Genomic DNA, 13,859 nt, shown 5'->3' on the forward strand with positions numbered 1-13,859 from the left:
TATTCAGTTAATTATAGGCAAGCAGAATTCATCTTAAGATAGAAAAATAACTTTAAAAATGACTTAGAGTCATCCTGAAATGAGACCTCCTATCTTAAGGCTGGAGGAATTAAGGCAGAGATTGGATTAACTACCTTGGGAATGTTGTTAAAAGGATTAAGAAGTTGGATCACCTGATAATTAAGGTTACACCCAATTATTAGTCAAAACTTGCACAGTTGACTTACAATGTATATACACATTGCCATGAAAACTCACAATTTTACAGAATATCATAATTACTTTGTTTCTAAAACTAATTAGATTTAAGTACTATTAATGGAATATTGCCTCTGATATTACTCTTACTAGGAGTTGAATCAGAGCTGCAGCTGCCCGCCTACACCACGGCCATAGTGCCATGGGATCTGAGCCATGTCTGGGACCTGTACTACAGCTCACGGTAACGCCAGATCCCCGACCCACTGAGTGAGGCCAGGGATCGAACCTGCATCCTCCTGGATACTAGTCAGATTTGCTTCCACTGTGCCACAATGGGAACTATTACTCTTATTGAGGGGGATACTTTTCCCCCTCCTCCTCATGCTTGCATGGAGGGAAGGGAATTTCTTTTTGCTCTTTGGAAGAGAGAAGTGTTGAGAACAAGCTCTGTGAACCGATATTCCTTCCTTCTCAACAGAGAGGTGTCTCATCTGATGAGTGATTTTTGGGAAAAGGAACTGAGAGCATGTGGCCTCAACCCTGAGGGATTGGTTCTCTCACTTTGAGCACTAACTGGTCTCCAAATGCAAAGATGGGCTCTGTCCCTGGGAAGCCAGATCTGTAGTTCTCTCAACCAGGGATGTCTCTCACCAAGAGGACTGAAGGACAAGTCAATTAGCTCTTCATTTCACTTCATTGATAAAGCTGATGTTTTGATCTCTTTCTAGCTCCCATGTCTTATTTCTCAACTTGTTCCAAAGTGAAGAAGGGAATAAGAGAGTTAACAGTTGGGAGTTCCCTTGGTGGCGCAGTGGATGGAGGATCCAGCAATGTTACTGTGTGGCTCAGGTCACAGCTGGGGTGTGGGTTCAGTCCCTGGCCCCAGAACTTCCAAATGCCCCATATGCCATGGGAGTGTGGGAAAAAAAGAGAGTTTATAGTCGATGTTCTTAAATCCCATAAGCATCAAAATAAAGCAATAGTGATTCGTGCCATGGCTTAGTGGGAATGAATCCAACTAAATCCATGAGGATGTGGGTTGGGTTCCTGGCCTCGCTCATTTGGGTTAAGGATCTGGTGTTGCCATGAGCTGTGGTAGGTCGCAGGCATGACTCAGATCCTGCGTTGCTGTGGCTGTGGTGTAGGCCAGCAGCTGCAGCTCCGATTTGATCCCTAGCCTGGGAACTTCCATATGCCACAGGTGTGGTCCTAAAAAGACAAATATAAATAAATAAATAATAAATCTATAAATTGTAACTGCCCATGTCTATCATACTTGTGTTCTAAAATGGCCTTATATTGTTTTTGAAGTCATTAAACAATAATAAAGTACAACGATTTCTAATGTCCAAAAAGAACAAAACATGTAAAGCCCCTCTTTCTTTACTGGCATCAAAAATTTGGGAATGCTAACTGCTTAACTGTCTATTTTTAGGAAACAATAACATTTGCAAGCTTTGACTTTATTGAGAATAATCTTAGTCATGATCTGCAGAAGTTGGCCCTGGGCAATTTGAAGACAGGTCTTCTTTATCTGTAATTTATGGGAGGAAAAAAACAATTAATACAAATTGCATAGTAAACTATTCCAGAAAATTATTTCAGCACAACATGTATTTTGTAGTTTTGCGTTTGCTTCTTACTCTGCTAAACAAACCGGGAAAAGATACAGACAACAAAAACCAAAAATTCTTTTTTTTTTTTTTTTTTTTGGTCTTTTTAGGGCCACACTCTTGGCATATAGATGTTCCCAGCCTAGGGGTCAAATTGGAACTGCAGCTGCTGGCCTACACCACAGCCACAGCAATGCTGGATCCCCAATCCCTGGAGGCCAGGGATTGAACCTGCAGCCTCATGTATGCTAGTAGGATTTGTTTCTGCTGTGCCACTATGGGAACTCCCATATTCAGTTTCTGAGAAGTTAAAAGCACCTTTAATCAACCCTCAGTTAATTCTCTATCCACTATTTCTTTAAAGCATTCATCCAATATTGCCATTGGATAGAATAAAAAATTTCCATTGTCTATGCAAGATGTGACTTTCAAAAAAGTCAAGACGGAGTTCCCATCGTGGTACAGTGGTTTACGAATCTGACTAGGAACCATGAGGTTGCAGGTTCGGTCCCTGCGCTTGCTCAGTGGGTTGAGGACCCGGCGTTGCCATGGGCTGTGGTGTAGGTTGCAGACGCGGCTCAGATCCAGCATTGCTGTGGCTCTGGCGTAGGCTGGTGGCTGCAGCTCCGATTGGACCCCTAGCCTGAGAACCTCCATATGCCGCGGGAGCGGCCCAAGAAATAGCAAAAAAAAAAAAAAAAAGTCAAAAAAGTCAAGACTAAAACCAAAGACTGTTTTATATTCAATGTTTTTAAAAAGTATAAACTATCTTCTTACCTTCATAGGCTGTTCCACACCAAATACAATACAGATGTTCTTCTCTTAAATAACTAGTCAATATTTGTAATTTTTCCAGTACCTAGACATAGGATACAAACACATTAACCATTCACATTGAACAAAATCTTGGTTTTCTGGCCTCTTAGGTCATGCTTAATTAGCCCAAGGTCATAAATTTTTTGCTATACTCTCAACCAATCATGAGAAGTGTCAAAGGCAGAATATATTAGGATATGTCTCAGTTTACCAGCTGCCTTGATATTGTGCCAGACATAAGAGAGAGAGCTTGTTAACATTTCAACAATAGGTTTTGGCTGGCTCTATTATAATCCGCATCCTCTAAAGACCCCATTGGCTTTCAAAGAATCTAGCTCCTCCAGATGGGATAAGGGTGAAACCGACTCTCTGTCCTTAAAGTTCTCATCAGTGGTCTCCCAGTTAAGCGGAACATAGGTTTTTCAAACTGTGAATGTTTCCTACAAACTCTTTTACACAATATGTAAACCACAGAAATATGTTTTTCTTGGAGTTCCCATTGTGGCTTAGTGGGTTAAGAACCTGACTAGTACCCTTGCTTGGGAACTTCCGTGTGCTGCACATGCAGCCCTAAAAAGAAAAGAAAAAAAAAAAAAAAAAGAAAGAAAGAAATGTGTATTTTCTTGAATAGTCTCAATTTCTTTTGAATTGTGCTATGTTGCTTTGTTTTGTGTATGGGTCAGGGAGGGAGGTACTCAGAATCACTTACAGAAACTCAATAGGAAACCAGGTAGAAGTTAACAGAATTTACATTTGCTCATCCTTCCTCCAAACTAAAACTGAAGTGAGAAGGGAAATTGAGGTTAAAGGGAAAAATTATGTTAAGTTTTGATTTGGAGGTTAATAATATAAACCCATAATGCAGTGCTTTTCAACTAGGGGTGATTTTTCCCCTCAGGAGAAAATTTAGCAGGGGCTGGTGACACATTTGGTTGTCACAAGGAGGAAGTGCAACTTTAATGGGTGGGGGCCACCAATGCTCCTAGATATATCTTAGAATGCACAGAACAGCCCCCACAACAGTTACCCAGTTCAACATATTAACAGTACCAAGGCTGAGACAGCCAGCTCAAGGAACTGGTGCCGAAACATACACTTAAATCTTCACTCTTATATTCATCTTCATCTTCTTCTTCCTCTTCTTCAGTCTCCTCTTCAGGACTCAACCAGTACCATGCCTCTCTGGGAACCTGAATGTTCTGAAAATGTAGAATTTTTCCAATTAAACATAGCTGAATATTAGATATCACACATATGTTCATATCAACATGAACTCATTCTTTCAATTAAATATTTACTGAGTGTTGCTTTGAGAGTAAACACTGCATTATGAACTACGGGGATGAAAAACCTGCTTAGAATACTGCCTTAAATTGCTGACAGTCTAGCAGGAAAAAGCTACAGGTATAAATAGCTTAATGGGTATTAAATAATACACATAAGCTAGGAAATCTTAAGTATCATGACATACATTCAAAATAAAGTGCTATGGAAATACAGAAAGTGATGGATTGAATCTATATATGAGGGAAATTTCACATTTTTGAGACTTTATTTATGTATTTTTTGCTTTTTTAGGGCTGCACCTGTGGCATATGGAGGGTCTCAGGCTAGGGGTCTCATCGGAGCTATAGCTGCTGGCCTACACCACAGCCACAGCAATGCCAGATCCGAGCCATATCTGTGACCTACACCACAGCTCATGGCAATGCCTGATCTTTAACCCACTGAGCGAGGCCAGGGATCAAACCCACAACCTCATGGTTCCTAGTCAGATTCGTTTCCACTGCACCACGACAGGAACTCCACATTTTTTCTTTTTTTTGGTCTTTTTGTCTTTTCTAGGGCCATACCCACAGCAATATGGAGGTTCCCAGGCTAGGGGTCTAATCGGAGCTGTAGCCGCCGGCCTACGCCATAGCTGCAGCAACTCGGGATCCAAGCCGCATCTGCAACCTACACCACAGCTCATGGCAACGCCAGATCCTTAACCCACTGAGCAAGGCCAGGGATCGAACCTGCAACCTCATGGTTCCTAGTCGGATTCGTTAACCACTGAACCACAATGGGAACTCCAGAACTCCACATTTTTGAGACTTTAAATGAAGTTGTTTTATTTTCTAAAAAATGGGCCATTAGAGTATTGCATCTCTGAGATAAGTTTAGAACATGACCCAAATATCCAAGACAGTTAATAAAAAAAATTTAAGTGTTCTCTTCACTCTAAAAGAAAAAAAAAGATTGGAGTTCCCTGGTGGCTCAGTGGGTTAAGGATCTGGTGTTGTCACTGCTCTAGTACAGGTTTGATCCCTGGCCCAAGAACTTCCAAATGCTGTGGGGGTGGCCGAAAAAATAATAATAATGGGAGTTCCCGTTGTGGCGCAGTGGTTAACGAATCCGACTAGGAACCATGAGGTTTCGGTCCCTGCCCTTGCTCAGTGGGTTAACGATCCAGCGTCGCTGTGAGCTGTGGTGTAGGTTGCAGACGCGGCTCGGATCCCGTGTTGCTGTGGCTCTGGAGTAGGCCGGCAGCTACAGCTCCGATTCAACCCCTAGCCTGGGAACCTCCACATGCCGCGGGAGTGGCCCAAAGAAATAGCAAAAAGACCAAAAAAAAAAAAAATTTTTTTTAAAAGATGGTAATGGAACCATCAAAATAAAAAAAATCAAATCAAATCAAAGATAGAATTTTAAAAACTATTCAAATCTGAAATATAGTATTCTACCATGATTTTACTAGTTAGAGATACATGAGGTACTGAATATGGACTGAAAACAAGACTTTTCTGGTTAACCAAATATTCTGGTGAACAGAATTTCCACCCATGATTGTTCTGAGTGGTCAATATCCAAATAAGCAGAGAACAGTTCAGTGAAAAAATGGTATTTAACCCTTAGTGGATAATTCACACTACTCAGGTTCCTGCAGTGAACAAGTCGTAACTATGAGTATCAGTAGAACATTTTTTTTTTTTCATCTTTGGCTGTGCCATGGCATATGGAGCTCCCAGGCCAGAGATCACCAGAGCTACAGTCTGGACCTAAGCCACAGCTGTGGCAATGCCTGATCCCTAACCCACTGTGCTGGGCCTGGGATCGAACCTCCGTGGCCCAGCGCTCCCAAGACACTGCCAATCCTGTTGCATCACAGTGGGAGCGCCAATAGTGCATATTAAATGAAAGTTTTAATGGGTAGAAGGGTAGATACAGCAGGCTGGAGTTCTCTCTCCAAATATGCACCTAATCATACTGGGTGTCTAAACACCTTACCAAACTGAAAGCAGGTAAAAGGCTTACCTTCTGAGTATCCAATTGTTGACAGGCTCTCTGGCTTCTTCTAAGATCTCCTTCTAGCTTCATTTCATCTTGCTTATTTTTAAGTCGCATTCTAATTCAAAGAAAAAAATAAAATAGTACAGTAGAGGTCTGTGCTCTCTTGATCCATATTATTGCCCAAGTAGCAGGAAACATCCCATGATAAAGAAAAGATGAAACTAAAAAGAGCTCAAATACCGAAACTGTTCTGCAGCTTTTTCTTCAGCTTGGTTTTTCATGTGAATTTTTCTTCTGTAGCTTTCTAATTTTTCTTCTGCTTTCCGTTTCAAAAATGTCTCATGACCAATGCCACTTTTCCCTGTTCAAACAGAAAACACTGAAAAGAAACTTACCGACTTTATATTTCAAAACAGGACAAATATTTACAGATTAAGTGCAATTCTAATTTGAGTACAATCACTCAAAATCATTTGATAAGGACAGGAGGAAAAAAAATTCAATTTTCATAAAAATCATAAGTCTGATCTAATAAGATGGTAATACTATATGCATTTTATCAAGTTGGGAAAACAGTATCAACTGTCATACTTTCATATAAATATCATGAACAAATAAAATGTTTTTTTCTCTTTACTTCATTAAGAAAAACTTTTTTTTGTCTTTTTCAGGCTGCACCCTGGCATATGGAAGTTCTCAGGCCAGGGGTCAAATCAGAGCTGTAGCTGCCAGCCTATGCCACAGCCACAGCTATGTGGGATCCGAGCTGTGTCTGCAACCTACACCAGAGCTCACAGCAACACCAGATCCTTAACTCACTGAGCAGTGCCAGGGAACCCGTGTTCTCAAGGATACCAGTCAGGTTTGTTACTGCTGAGCCATGAAGGGAACTCCAAGAAAGTGTCTCAGAATACTTTTAGGACACTCAGTGAACAAAAATATCTTTGCATTTTTAATGGTTACAACAATTTTTCCCCTGTATTTTTATGATTTAAATTTTTTTGGCTGCACTTGCAGCATGCAGAAGCTCCTGGGCCAGGGAATCAAACCCACGCCACAGCAGTGACATCAGATCCTTAACCCACTGAGCCACTAGGGAACTCCTAAATTTTATTTTATACTCACTAAAACTTACTTTTATTTTTAGTTTAAAAGGCTCAGAAGTCTAAGAAACATTTTACTGAGGGTGTCTTATAAGGACAATATTAGTTCCACCATCCAAAAATTAAGCAAATATCCATGCCAGAAATTGTGATTACTAGTAAATAGCCTCAAAAACAATTACCTGTTTTGACACTGAGAGGAATTGGTTCAACAATACCATCTCCTAAAAAAGAACAAAACATCAACTACTTTAGAAATTCTTCTTCAAACTACAGGTGAGTGTGGTATGCAACTTGACCATGTTCTGTACATTTCCCCTCCAGTTTCAATGATACTCAAAACTGAAATCTGAACATCAATACTCTACAATCAACTACCTCCCTTGCCTTCAAATACTTAGTCCTAATAAGGCTGATGCACAGCTTCAGTGCTACCTTAAGATAGGTTTTAAGAAGTGAAAACATTGGTACATATCCAAGAGGGTGGCAGCTTCAAGAGAGAGCAAAGCCTTGCTAGGTGAAGATCAAAGCAATGACAATCAAGGGGAGAAGAGGAAAACAGCTTCTAGAAGCTAAAATGTATATATGACCTCTATCTCTTACTAGGCAGTCTCGTTCCTAAAAGAGAAGTTGAGAATGGAGCTTCTCCAACTGAGTGGCCACTCGGGCAGCTGCCATGGGCACAGAGCAGGCAGTGCACAGTTCTGCCATCAGCTGCAATGTTGCTCCACTGTCTTTGGCCACTGTACCCCTTAACCCCTTTCCTGTCACCATTCTTAGCTGCTGTCTCCAATGTAAGTCTTGTCCATCCCACTTGTTAGCGCCTTCAAGGCTGAGCTGAGCTGAGCTGAGCTGATGAGCAACTCCTGATGGGACATGGCTGTCTAAAGTGGATATGGGAGAAAAAATAAATAAATAAATAATAAAGTGGATATGTGAGGATGAAAGTTCTCCATGAGCTTGCCACACACAAGAGACTAGGATGTTTAATTTCTGTGTAGATGGACAAAGATTAAAGAGTCATCACTGGGACACATGAATACATTATCGTTGGGTGGTTAGGAATAGCTGTTTCTTTCTGGCCGTGACCTACCACTCTTGCCAAGTGCCTGGCCACTTTTATATCCCATCTTTTGGAGCAAAGCAAACCCTTTGTTTTCACAGCCTAGTGCGTTCTTCAACCCAATGTCACGTCTCTCTTGTTCTTCTTCTTTTAAACTCTTCTGCCTATTTTTCAAATTAGCTTCTTGCTGCTTTTCTTCTTTTCGATGGGCTTCCCGGATTTGTCTCAGCATTGGCAAGCCCGGCCTGATATCTTCTCTGAAGAATGAAGAAAAAGGTTATTTTAGATGAGTAAAGAGTTTCTCATAACTTTGCCACTTACTTGACACTATTTTATATTTCAGTGCTTTCTCCAGGATCATTTTTGTTATCACCACTATTAGAACATAACTAATGTCCTGTGAGAATGGCTGTGGTAAAAATGGTGAAGGTTGGTACCAGATTGTAAGAAACTAAAAGTGTAGAGTTGAAGAAATTAGAAATGGAATGTTTAGATTAATTTTTTTACCAGGTTGGTAATAATAAAAAGAAGAGCTGAATGGTAGGTAGAAGGGATGATAAGATGAAATAAAGGGGAGTTCCCTGGTGGCTCAGCAGGTCTGAGTGTTGTCACTGCTGCGGCTCAGGTCACTGCTGTGGTGCATGTTCACTCCCTTGCCTGTGAATTTCCACATGCCACAAGTATGGCCCAAAAAAAAAAAAAAAAAAAAGGGATGAAATAAAGGAGGAGAATAATTTTCCTTGGAAGAGGGGAATAAAAAGAATCAAAGACAGAAGAAAAATGCTTAGTATTAAAAGGGAAGAAGTGACTTCTAGTATCTTTGTACTAAGACATGTAGGAGAGTTTCCATAAAGCAGTTAAGACTAACTTTCCAACCCATTTTTAGAATCAATATCATTGCTTAAAAATCTACATTAATGAGGTGTGCATGTTTACTTACTGGACATTAATGAAGGCATCAGACATATAGTCCTCTTCTTCTGCCATATTCAACCTCATATGGCAAAAGTATCTAGAAATCAAATAGGATAGAGTAATAATTGCTAAATTTTAGCTTACCAAAATGGAAATAAGCCTGTATGCATCCCCAGCCATGACCTTTCTTTAGAGTTCCATTCCATATTCTACTGCCCTTTTGACATCTTTCTGGATAGTGCTATAAAATTCAACAGTCCAAACAACTCATTCCCTTCCCCCCCAGCCCTCCTTTATCCCAGATTTCCAAATTAAGGTCTCCCCCTTCCTGACCTCTTATAAACATCTGTCAGCTCCTCCTCCGTATTATCCTTCATAGGCATTTTTTTCCCTGTAATTGTGACCAGTGTTTTAGTTCTGGCATTTCTTTCTCACCTGAACTATTATGACTTTTTTTTTTTTTTTTTTTTTTTGCTTTTTAGGGCTGCACCTGCAGCATATGGTGGTTCTAAGGCTAGGGGTTGAATTGGAGCTGCGGCTGCCAGCCTATGCCACAGCCACAGCAACTTGGGATCCCCGACCCACTGAGCAAGGCCAGGGATTGAACCTGCATCCTCATGGATACTAGTCGGATTCATTTCTGCTATGCCAAAATGGCAGCTCCCCATAATGACTTTCTAATTGGTCTCATTGCCTTTGGCCTCTCTTCTTCCAAATCCTCTACAACTTCTCCAGAGTGGCTTTTTAAAACAGAAGTCAGTGAGTTCCCGTCGTGGCTCAGCGGTAACAAACCTAACTAGTATCCATGAGGACCCAGGTTTGAACCCTGGCCTCACTCAGTGGGTTAAGGACCTGGTGTGCCGTTAGCTGTGGTATAGGTTGCAGATGTGGCTTGCATCTGGTGTTGCTATTGTGGTGTTGTAGGCCAGCAGCTGCAGCTCCAATTCCACCCTTAGCCTGGGAACTTCCATATGCTGCAAATACGGCCGTATAAAGACAAAAAATAAAATTAAAATAAAACAGAAATCAGGCCATGTAACTTGACTGTTTCAAATCCTTCAATAAACTTTACCCTGTGGACAATGGAGGAACCCTCGCTTTAACATGGTAGCAAGAGAGATCCTTCATGTTCTGACCTGACTCTCCTTTAGGATTCATTACTCATGCCTCATGGTCTCATTGCTCTCTGCACACAACACAGACCATTCCTTCCGCCTAGGCCTAGGCTACTCTCCCTCAGAAAAACATGTTCTGACCACTCCAAGCCTCTTTCTAAAGCACTTTATGCTTTAGAAAGCACTTTCTAAAGCACTTTATGTTCAAGCTGTTCATTCAGGACTTTATATGGTTAACTCTTTACTTATATGGAAAATCTGGGGGGAGTTTCCATTCAAAATAGTTAATATCATGTAATTATTAATCCTTAAAGAGATAAAATAATTATCCAGAAAAGCACACTTCAAACTTTCTTGTGTATATGCATTGTCCCAGGATCTTCTTAAACTGAAGAGTCTGATTTTGAGCTGGAGCCTGAGAGTCTGCATTTCTAACAGGTTCCCAGGTGAGCCTACTGGTCCAGTTGATGGATACAAAAGGGGAGTCACTTGTTGTAGCCCACATATGCTGTTTTTGCCTGCTCACCACCCTTTCCTTTGGAAACCTAGCCCTCTGCCCTCCTTGTGGATCTAGTGGAGGGTGGCAATCTTAGGCATAAGATGGCCAATTACTGCATCCTGGGTCTCAGCAAGATGGGAGAGGAGGACCTAAACAGGGCCGAAAGCAACTCTTTCCTTAGTGACATGAATACATGGATTGCAGGGAAAAGAGGCTCTCTTCTTTGAGTTTCTGAACTTCAAGTACGTGAAACTGAGCTGTGGATGGCCATCTTCTTGGCCATTCAAAAGGAGCCTGTTCTGCAGAACAAAGCCGGATAGAGAAAGTTGGTCAAAGGCCCAAAAGCAATGAGTCTCCAACCCTAGTTCCCAAAGCCCTGATTCCTGAAGCTCTTTCTGAATGCTGTGACCTAGAATTCTTCCTAGTTACACAGGCTAATGGATTTCCTCATCACTTAAGCTTGTTTGAGTAGGGTTTCTGACAACTGCAAACAAGAGTCTGGATAATTACACTGGATGAAGAAATATCACTGTAATCATTTTATATATATATATAACCAGCACTATATATATATATATATATTTGTCTTTTTTCCTTTTCTAGGGCTGTTTCCGTGGCATATGAAGGTTCCCAGGCTAGGGGTCTAATTGGAGCTATAGCTACCAGCCTACACCAGAGCCACAGCAACTTGGGATCCAAGCCGCATCTGCAATCTACACCACAGCTCATGGCAACGCCAGATCCTTAACCCACTGAGCAAGGCCAGGGATCGAACCTGCAACCTCACGGTTCCTAGTCGGATTTGTTAACCACTGAGCCACAACGGGAACTCCTGTTTTTAATATTTTTTAATGTCTATCTTCCCAACATAAACCACAAGGGCCACTCCCCTGTATACCCACTGCCTACCACTGTGTCCCACACATCCTAAATTCTCAGTGCTTAGCTATGACAAGGACAATAGAAGTCTTTAATTATATTTACGATTTTGTAATAACAGAATACTTTTTTCCTGTGTCATTATATCTTATTTTTCTAAAAATATTTTTGTTACCATATCAGAGAACTGCATAAAATAAATATATAGTTTAGTACATTTTTATGAGGCAAACACTCTTGTAACCATGTAGTAGCCTCCCCAGTGGCCTCCAATGATTCTTGCCTCTTGGTTTCCAACATCCTCATGTAGTCCTCTTCCACAGTGAACAGGTTAGCCTGTGTAACCAAGAGGATATTGTGGAAATGGTGGAGTGTGACTTCTTAGTCATAAAAGGCACTATAGGTCTTAGATCACTCTAACTCTTAAGTTAGTTAACTCACCCTGGAGGAAGTCAGCCTTTGAGTAGCAAGGATATTTAAGCAGCTCTATGGAAAGGTCCACACAGGAGGAACTGAGGCCTCCTGCTGACAACCAGCACAAACTTGGGAACAACATGAGTGAGCCACCTTGGAAATGGATCCTCCAGCCCCAGCCAAGCCTTCAGATGACTCGGTGTGGGCTGGCATCTTCGCTACAACTTCTTAAACTCCAAGCTGAGTTAAACCACTAACAATCTCCTGACCCACAGAAAGTGTGAGATGATAAATGATTATACTTATTTCTAGATGAGAAATTTTAGAATAATTTGTTATACTTCAAAAGATAACAGAAATTACCCACATTAAGAGATAGAACCTTGTCAGTCACCCAGAAGCCCTTTGTCTCTGACCTTATCCTATCTCCTCCAGCCACTTCCCTCCTTTTCTTTATGCTTTCATTATTCACACACACATCCTTAAACATTATAGTTTAGTTTTGCTTATTTTTCTTTTTATTATAGTACAGTAAGTTAAAAGTATGTAAGATTATATACAACAATTGTGGTAATTCACCCAGTGTCTCTAAACCTCAGATGTTTCATTGGCAATAGTAGCTTTTTTACACATAATGGTTTAGCACCTACCTAGTATATCACACATTTTTATCCCATTAAATTATCATTAACAACTCTGTAAGGTAGGAATAGAGAGTCCCACTTTCTAGTTGAAGAAATTAAGATTCAGTATGGCTAAATGCCTTGCTTCATACTACAAAAAAATCTCAGAACTCATTCTACTGGAAATAGGATTCGATTATTTTTAAGGGACCCATTTGGGTCTAAAGTGCTAGGCAGATCAGATTGGGGGTTACAGGTCTTTTAAAAGCCTCATTCTTATGAGTACAGTATACTTTAGCATCATCTATTCCTTTCAAGCACAAGCATAAACTTCGTAAGGCGATAATCCAGGCAGAATGATGGTGGCTTGGACCACAGTGGAGGCCGTGGAAGTGTTGGGAAGTGATCGGATTCTGGCTATATTCTGAAGACAGAGCTAAAACAATGTGCTGGCGGACTGGAGGTGGCGTGTGAAAGATCGACGTCAAAAATTACTCCAAAAGGCTTTTGGGCTGAATGGAGTTACGAGTGTTTGAGAGCAGTTAGATTGTAGTGTCAGGTTTTGTTTTGTGTTTTGTTTTGTCTTTTGGCATAGAGCGGGCGGGAGAATCCCATTACACATCCTAGTGGAGAGATGGACTACGTAGTTGAATGAACCCTAGAAAGGTGACAAGAAACGCCTGAGTCCCAAACACTCCCCTCAGGGACCGCTGACACCCCCTCTCTCGCGCCCCTCCCAGCTGCAAGCGTCCCACAGACGGGACCACTCACGGGTGGTAACACTGGCGATGGCGTGATGGATAGTCATAGACTGTGCACTGATCACCGCCCTTCACCATTCTATCAGGCTCCCATAACTCCTTCGCTTCCTTACCTGGCAGCTCCTCACCTGAGGTCAGCTGGCAAGAACGCGAGCCGCGAAGACGCTTACCAATCCGCGCAAGACCACTGGGCCTCTGCTCGCCTCCGAGTTTCAGCAGACAGAATCAATTGGAAAGCTGCGGCAATCGGGGCGGGGCTAGGCGGACGTGGTTAAGTGCGCTTGCGCAGGATCAGCTTTCCGCGCAAGCGCTCTTTCCCCGCTTCCGGCTGGTCTGGGAGCGGGAGGCGGGGCATCCGGGTCCTTTGGAAGCGGCTTCTGGCTCTGGACCTCAGCTGACCTGCCCCTGCTAGACTAGGAGGTGAGGTTTCCCCATTCCGCCGCTAAAGCGTGCACGTTGACATGCACACCCCTCCCAAAGGACCCCACTACATTGTCAGAGGGCTGGGGGCCGAATTCGAGTTCGTAGTGAACATTTTCCCTTTTCAGGCGGCGGGCTCGTTTCCGAGCCGCCGCCGCCTCCTG

At 41.9% G+C, this 13,859-nt stretch overlaps 2 protein-coding genes across 7 annotated transcripts in view; one reads left to right on the forward strand and one right to left on the reverse strand.

The window, feature by feature from the left end:
• GPATCH11 (G-patch domain containing 11) lies at window positions 1,630-13,545 on the reverse strand. Of its 5 annotated transcripts, XM_021087631.1 has the most exons (10): window positions 13,389-13,543; window positions 11,694-11,813; window positions 9,010-9,081; window positions 8,100-8,326; window positions 7,189-7,230; window positions 6,144-6,264; window positions 5,928-6,018; window positions 3,725-3,829; window positions 2,592-2,673; window positions 1,643-1,735 (listed from the first exon to the last, which is right to left on the reverse strand). In XM_021087631.1, the coding sequence occupies exons 3-10, from the start codon at window positions 9,066-9,068 to the stop codon at window positions 1,680-1,682; spliced, it is 783 nt and encodes a 260-aa protein (XP_020943290.1). In that variant the 5' UTR covers window positions 9,069-9,081; window positions 11,694-11,813; window positions 13,389-13,543; the 3' UTR covers window positions 1,643-1,679. The 5 variants fall into 5 exon arrangements, 4 of the variants coding, with proteins under 4 accessions (XP_020943290.1, XP_005662688.1, XP_005662687.1 ...); XR_002342775.1 differs by lacking the exon at window positions 11,694-11,813 and having other exon boundaries at window positions 1,630-1,735; window positions 3,681-3,829; XM_005662631.3 differs by lacking the exon at window positions 11,694-11,813 and having other exon boundaries at window positions 13,446-13,545.
• The window catches only part of HEATR5B (HEAT repeat containing 5B), a 118,529-nt gene continuing 118,238 nt past the window's right edge, over window positions 13,569-13,859 (forward strand). For both annotated transcript variants that reach the window (XR_002342772.1, XM_003481246.4), the window contains exon 1: window positions 13,569-13,695. The gene's annotated coding sequence lies outside the window, so the exon portion shown is untranslated. The remainder of the gene's footprint in view (window positions 13,696-13,859) is intronic.

The sequence above is a fragment of the Sus scrofa genome, chromosome 3 (assembly GCF_000003025.6).
Source record: "Sus scrofa isolate TJ Tabasco breed Duroc chromosome 3, Sscrofa11.1, whole genome shotgun sequence".
Lineage (NCBI taxonomy): Eukaryota > Metazoa > Chordata > Mammalia > Artiodactyla > Suidae > Sus > Sus scrofa.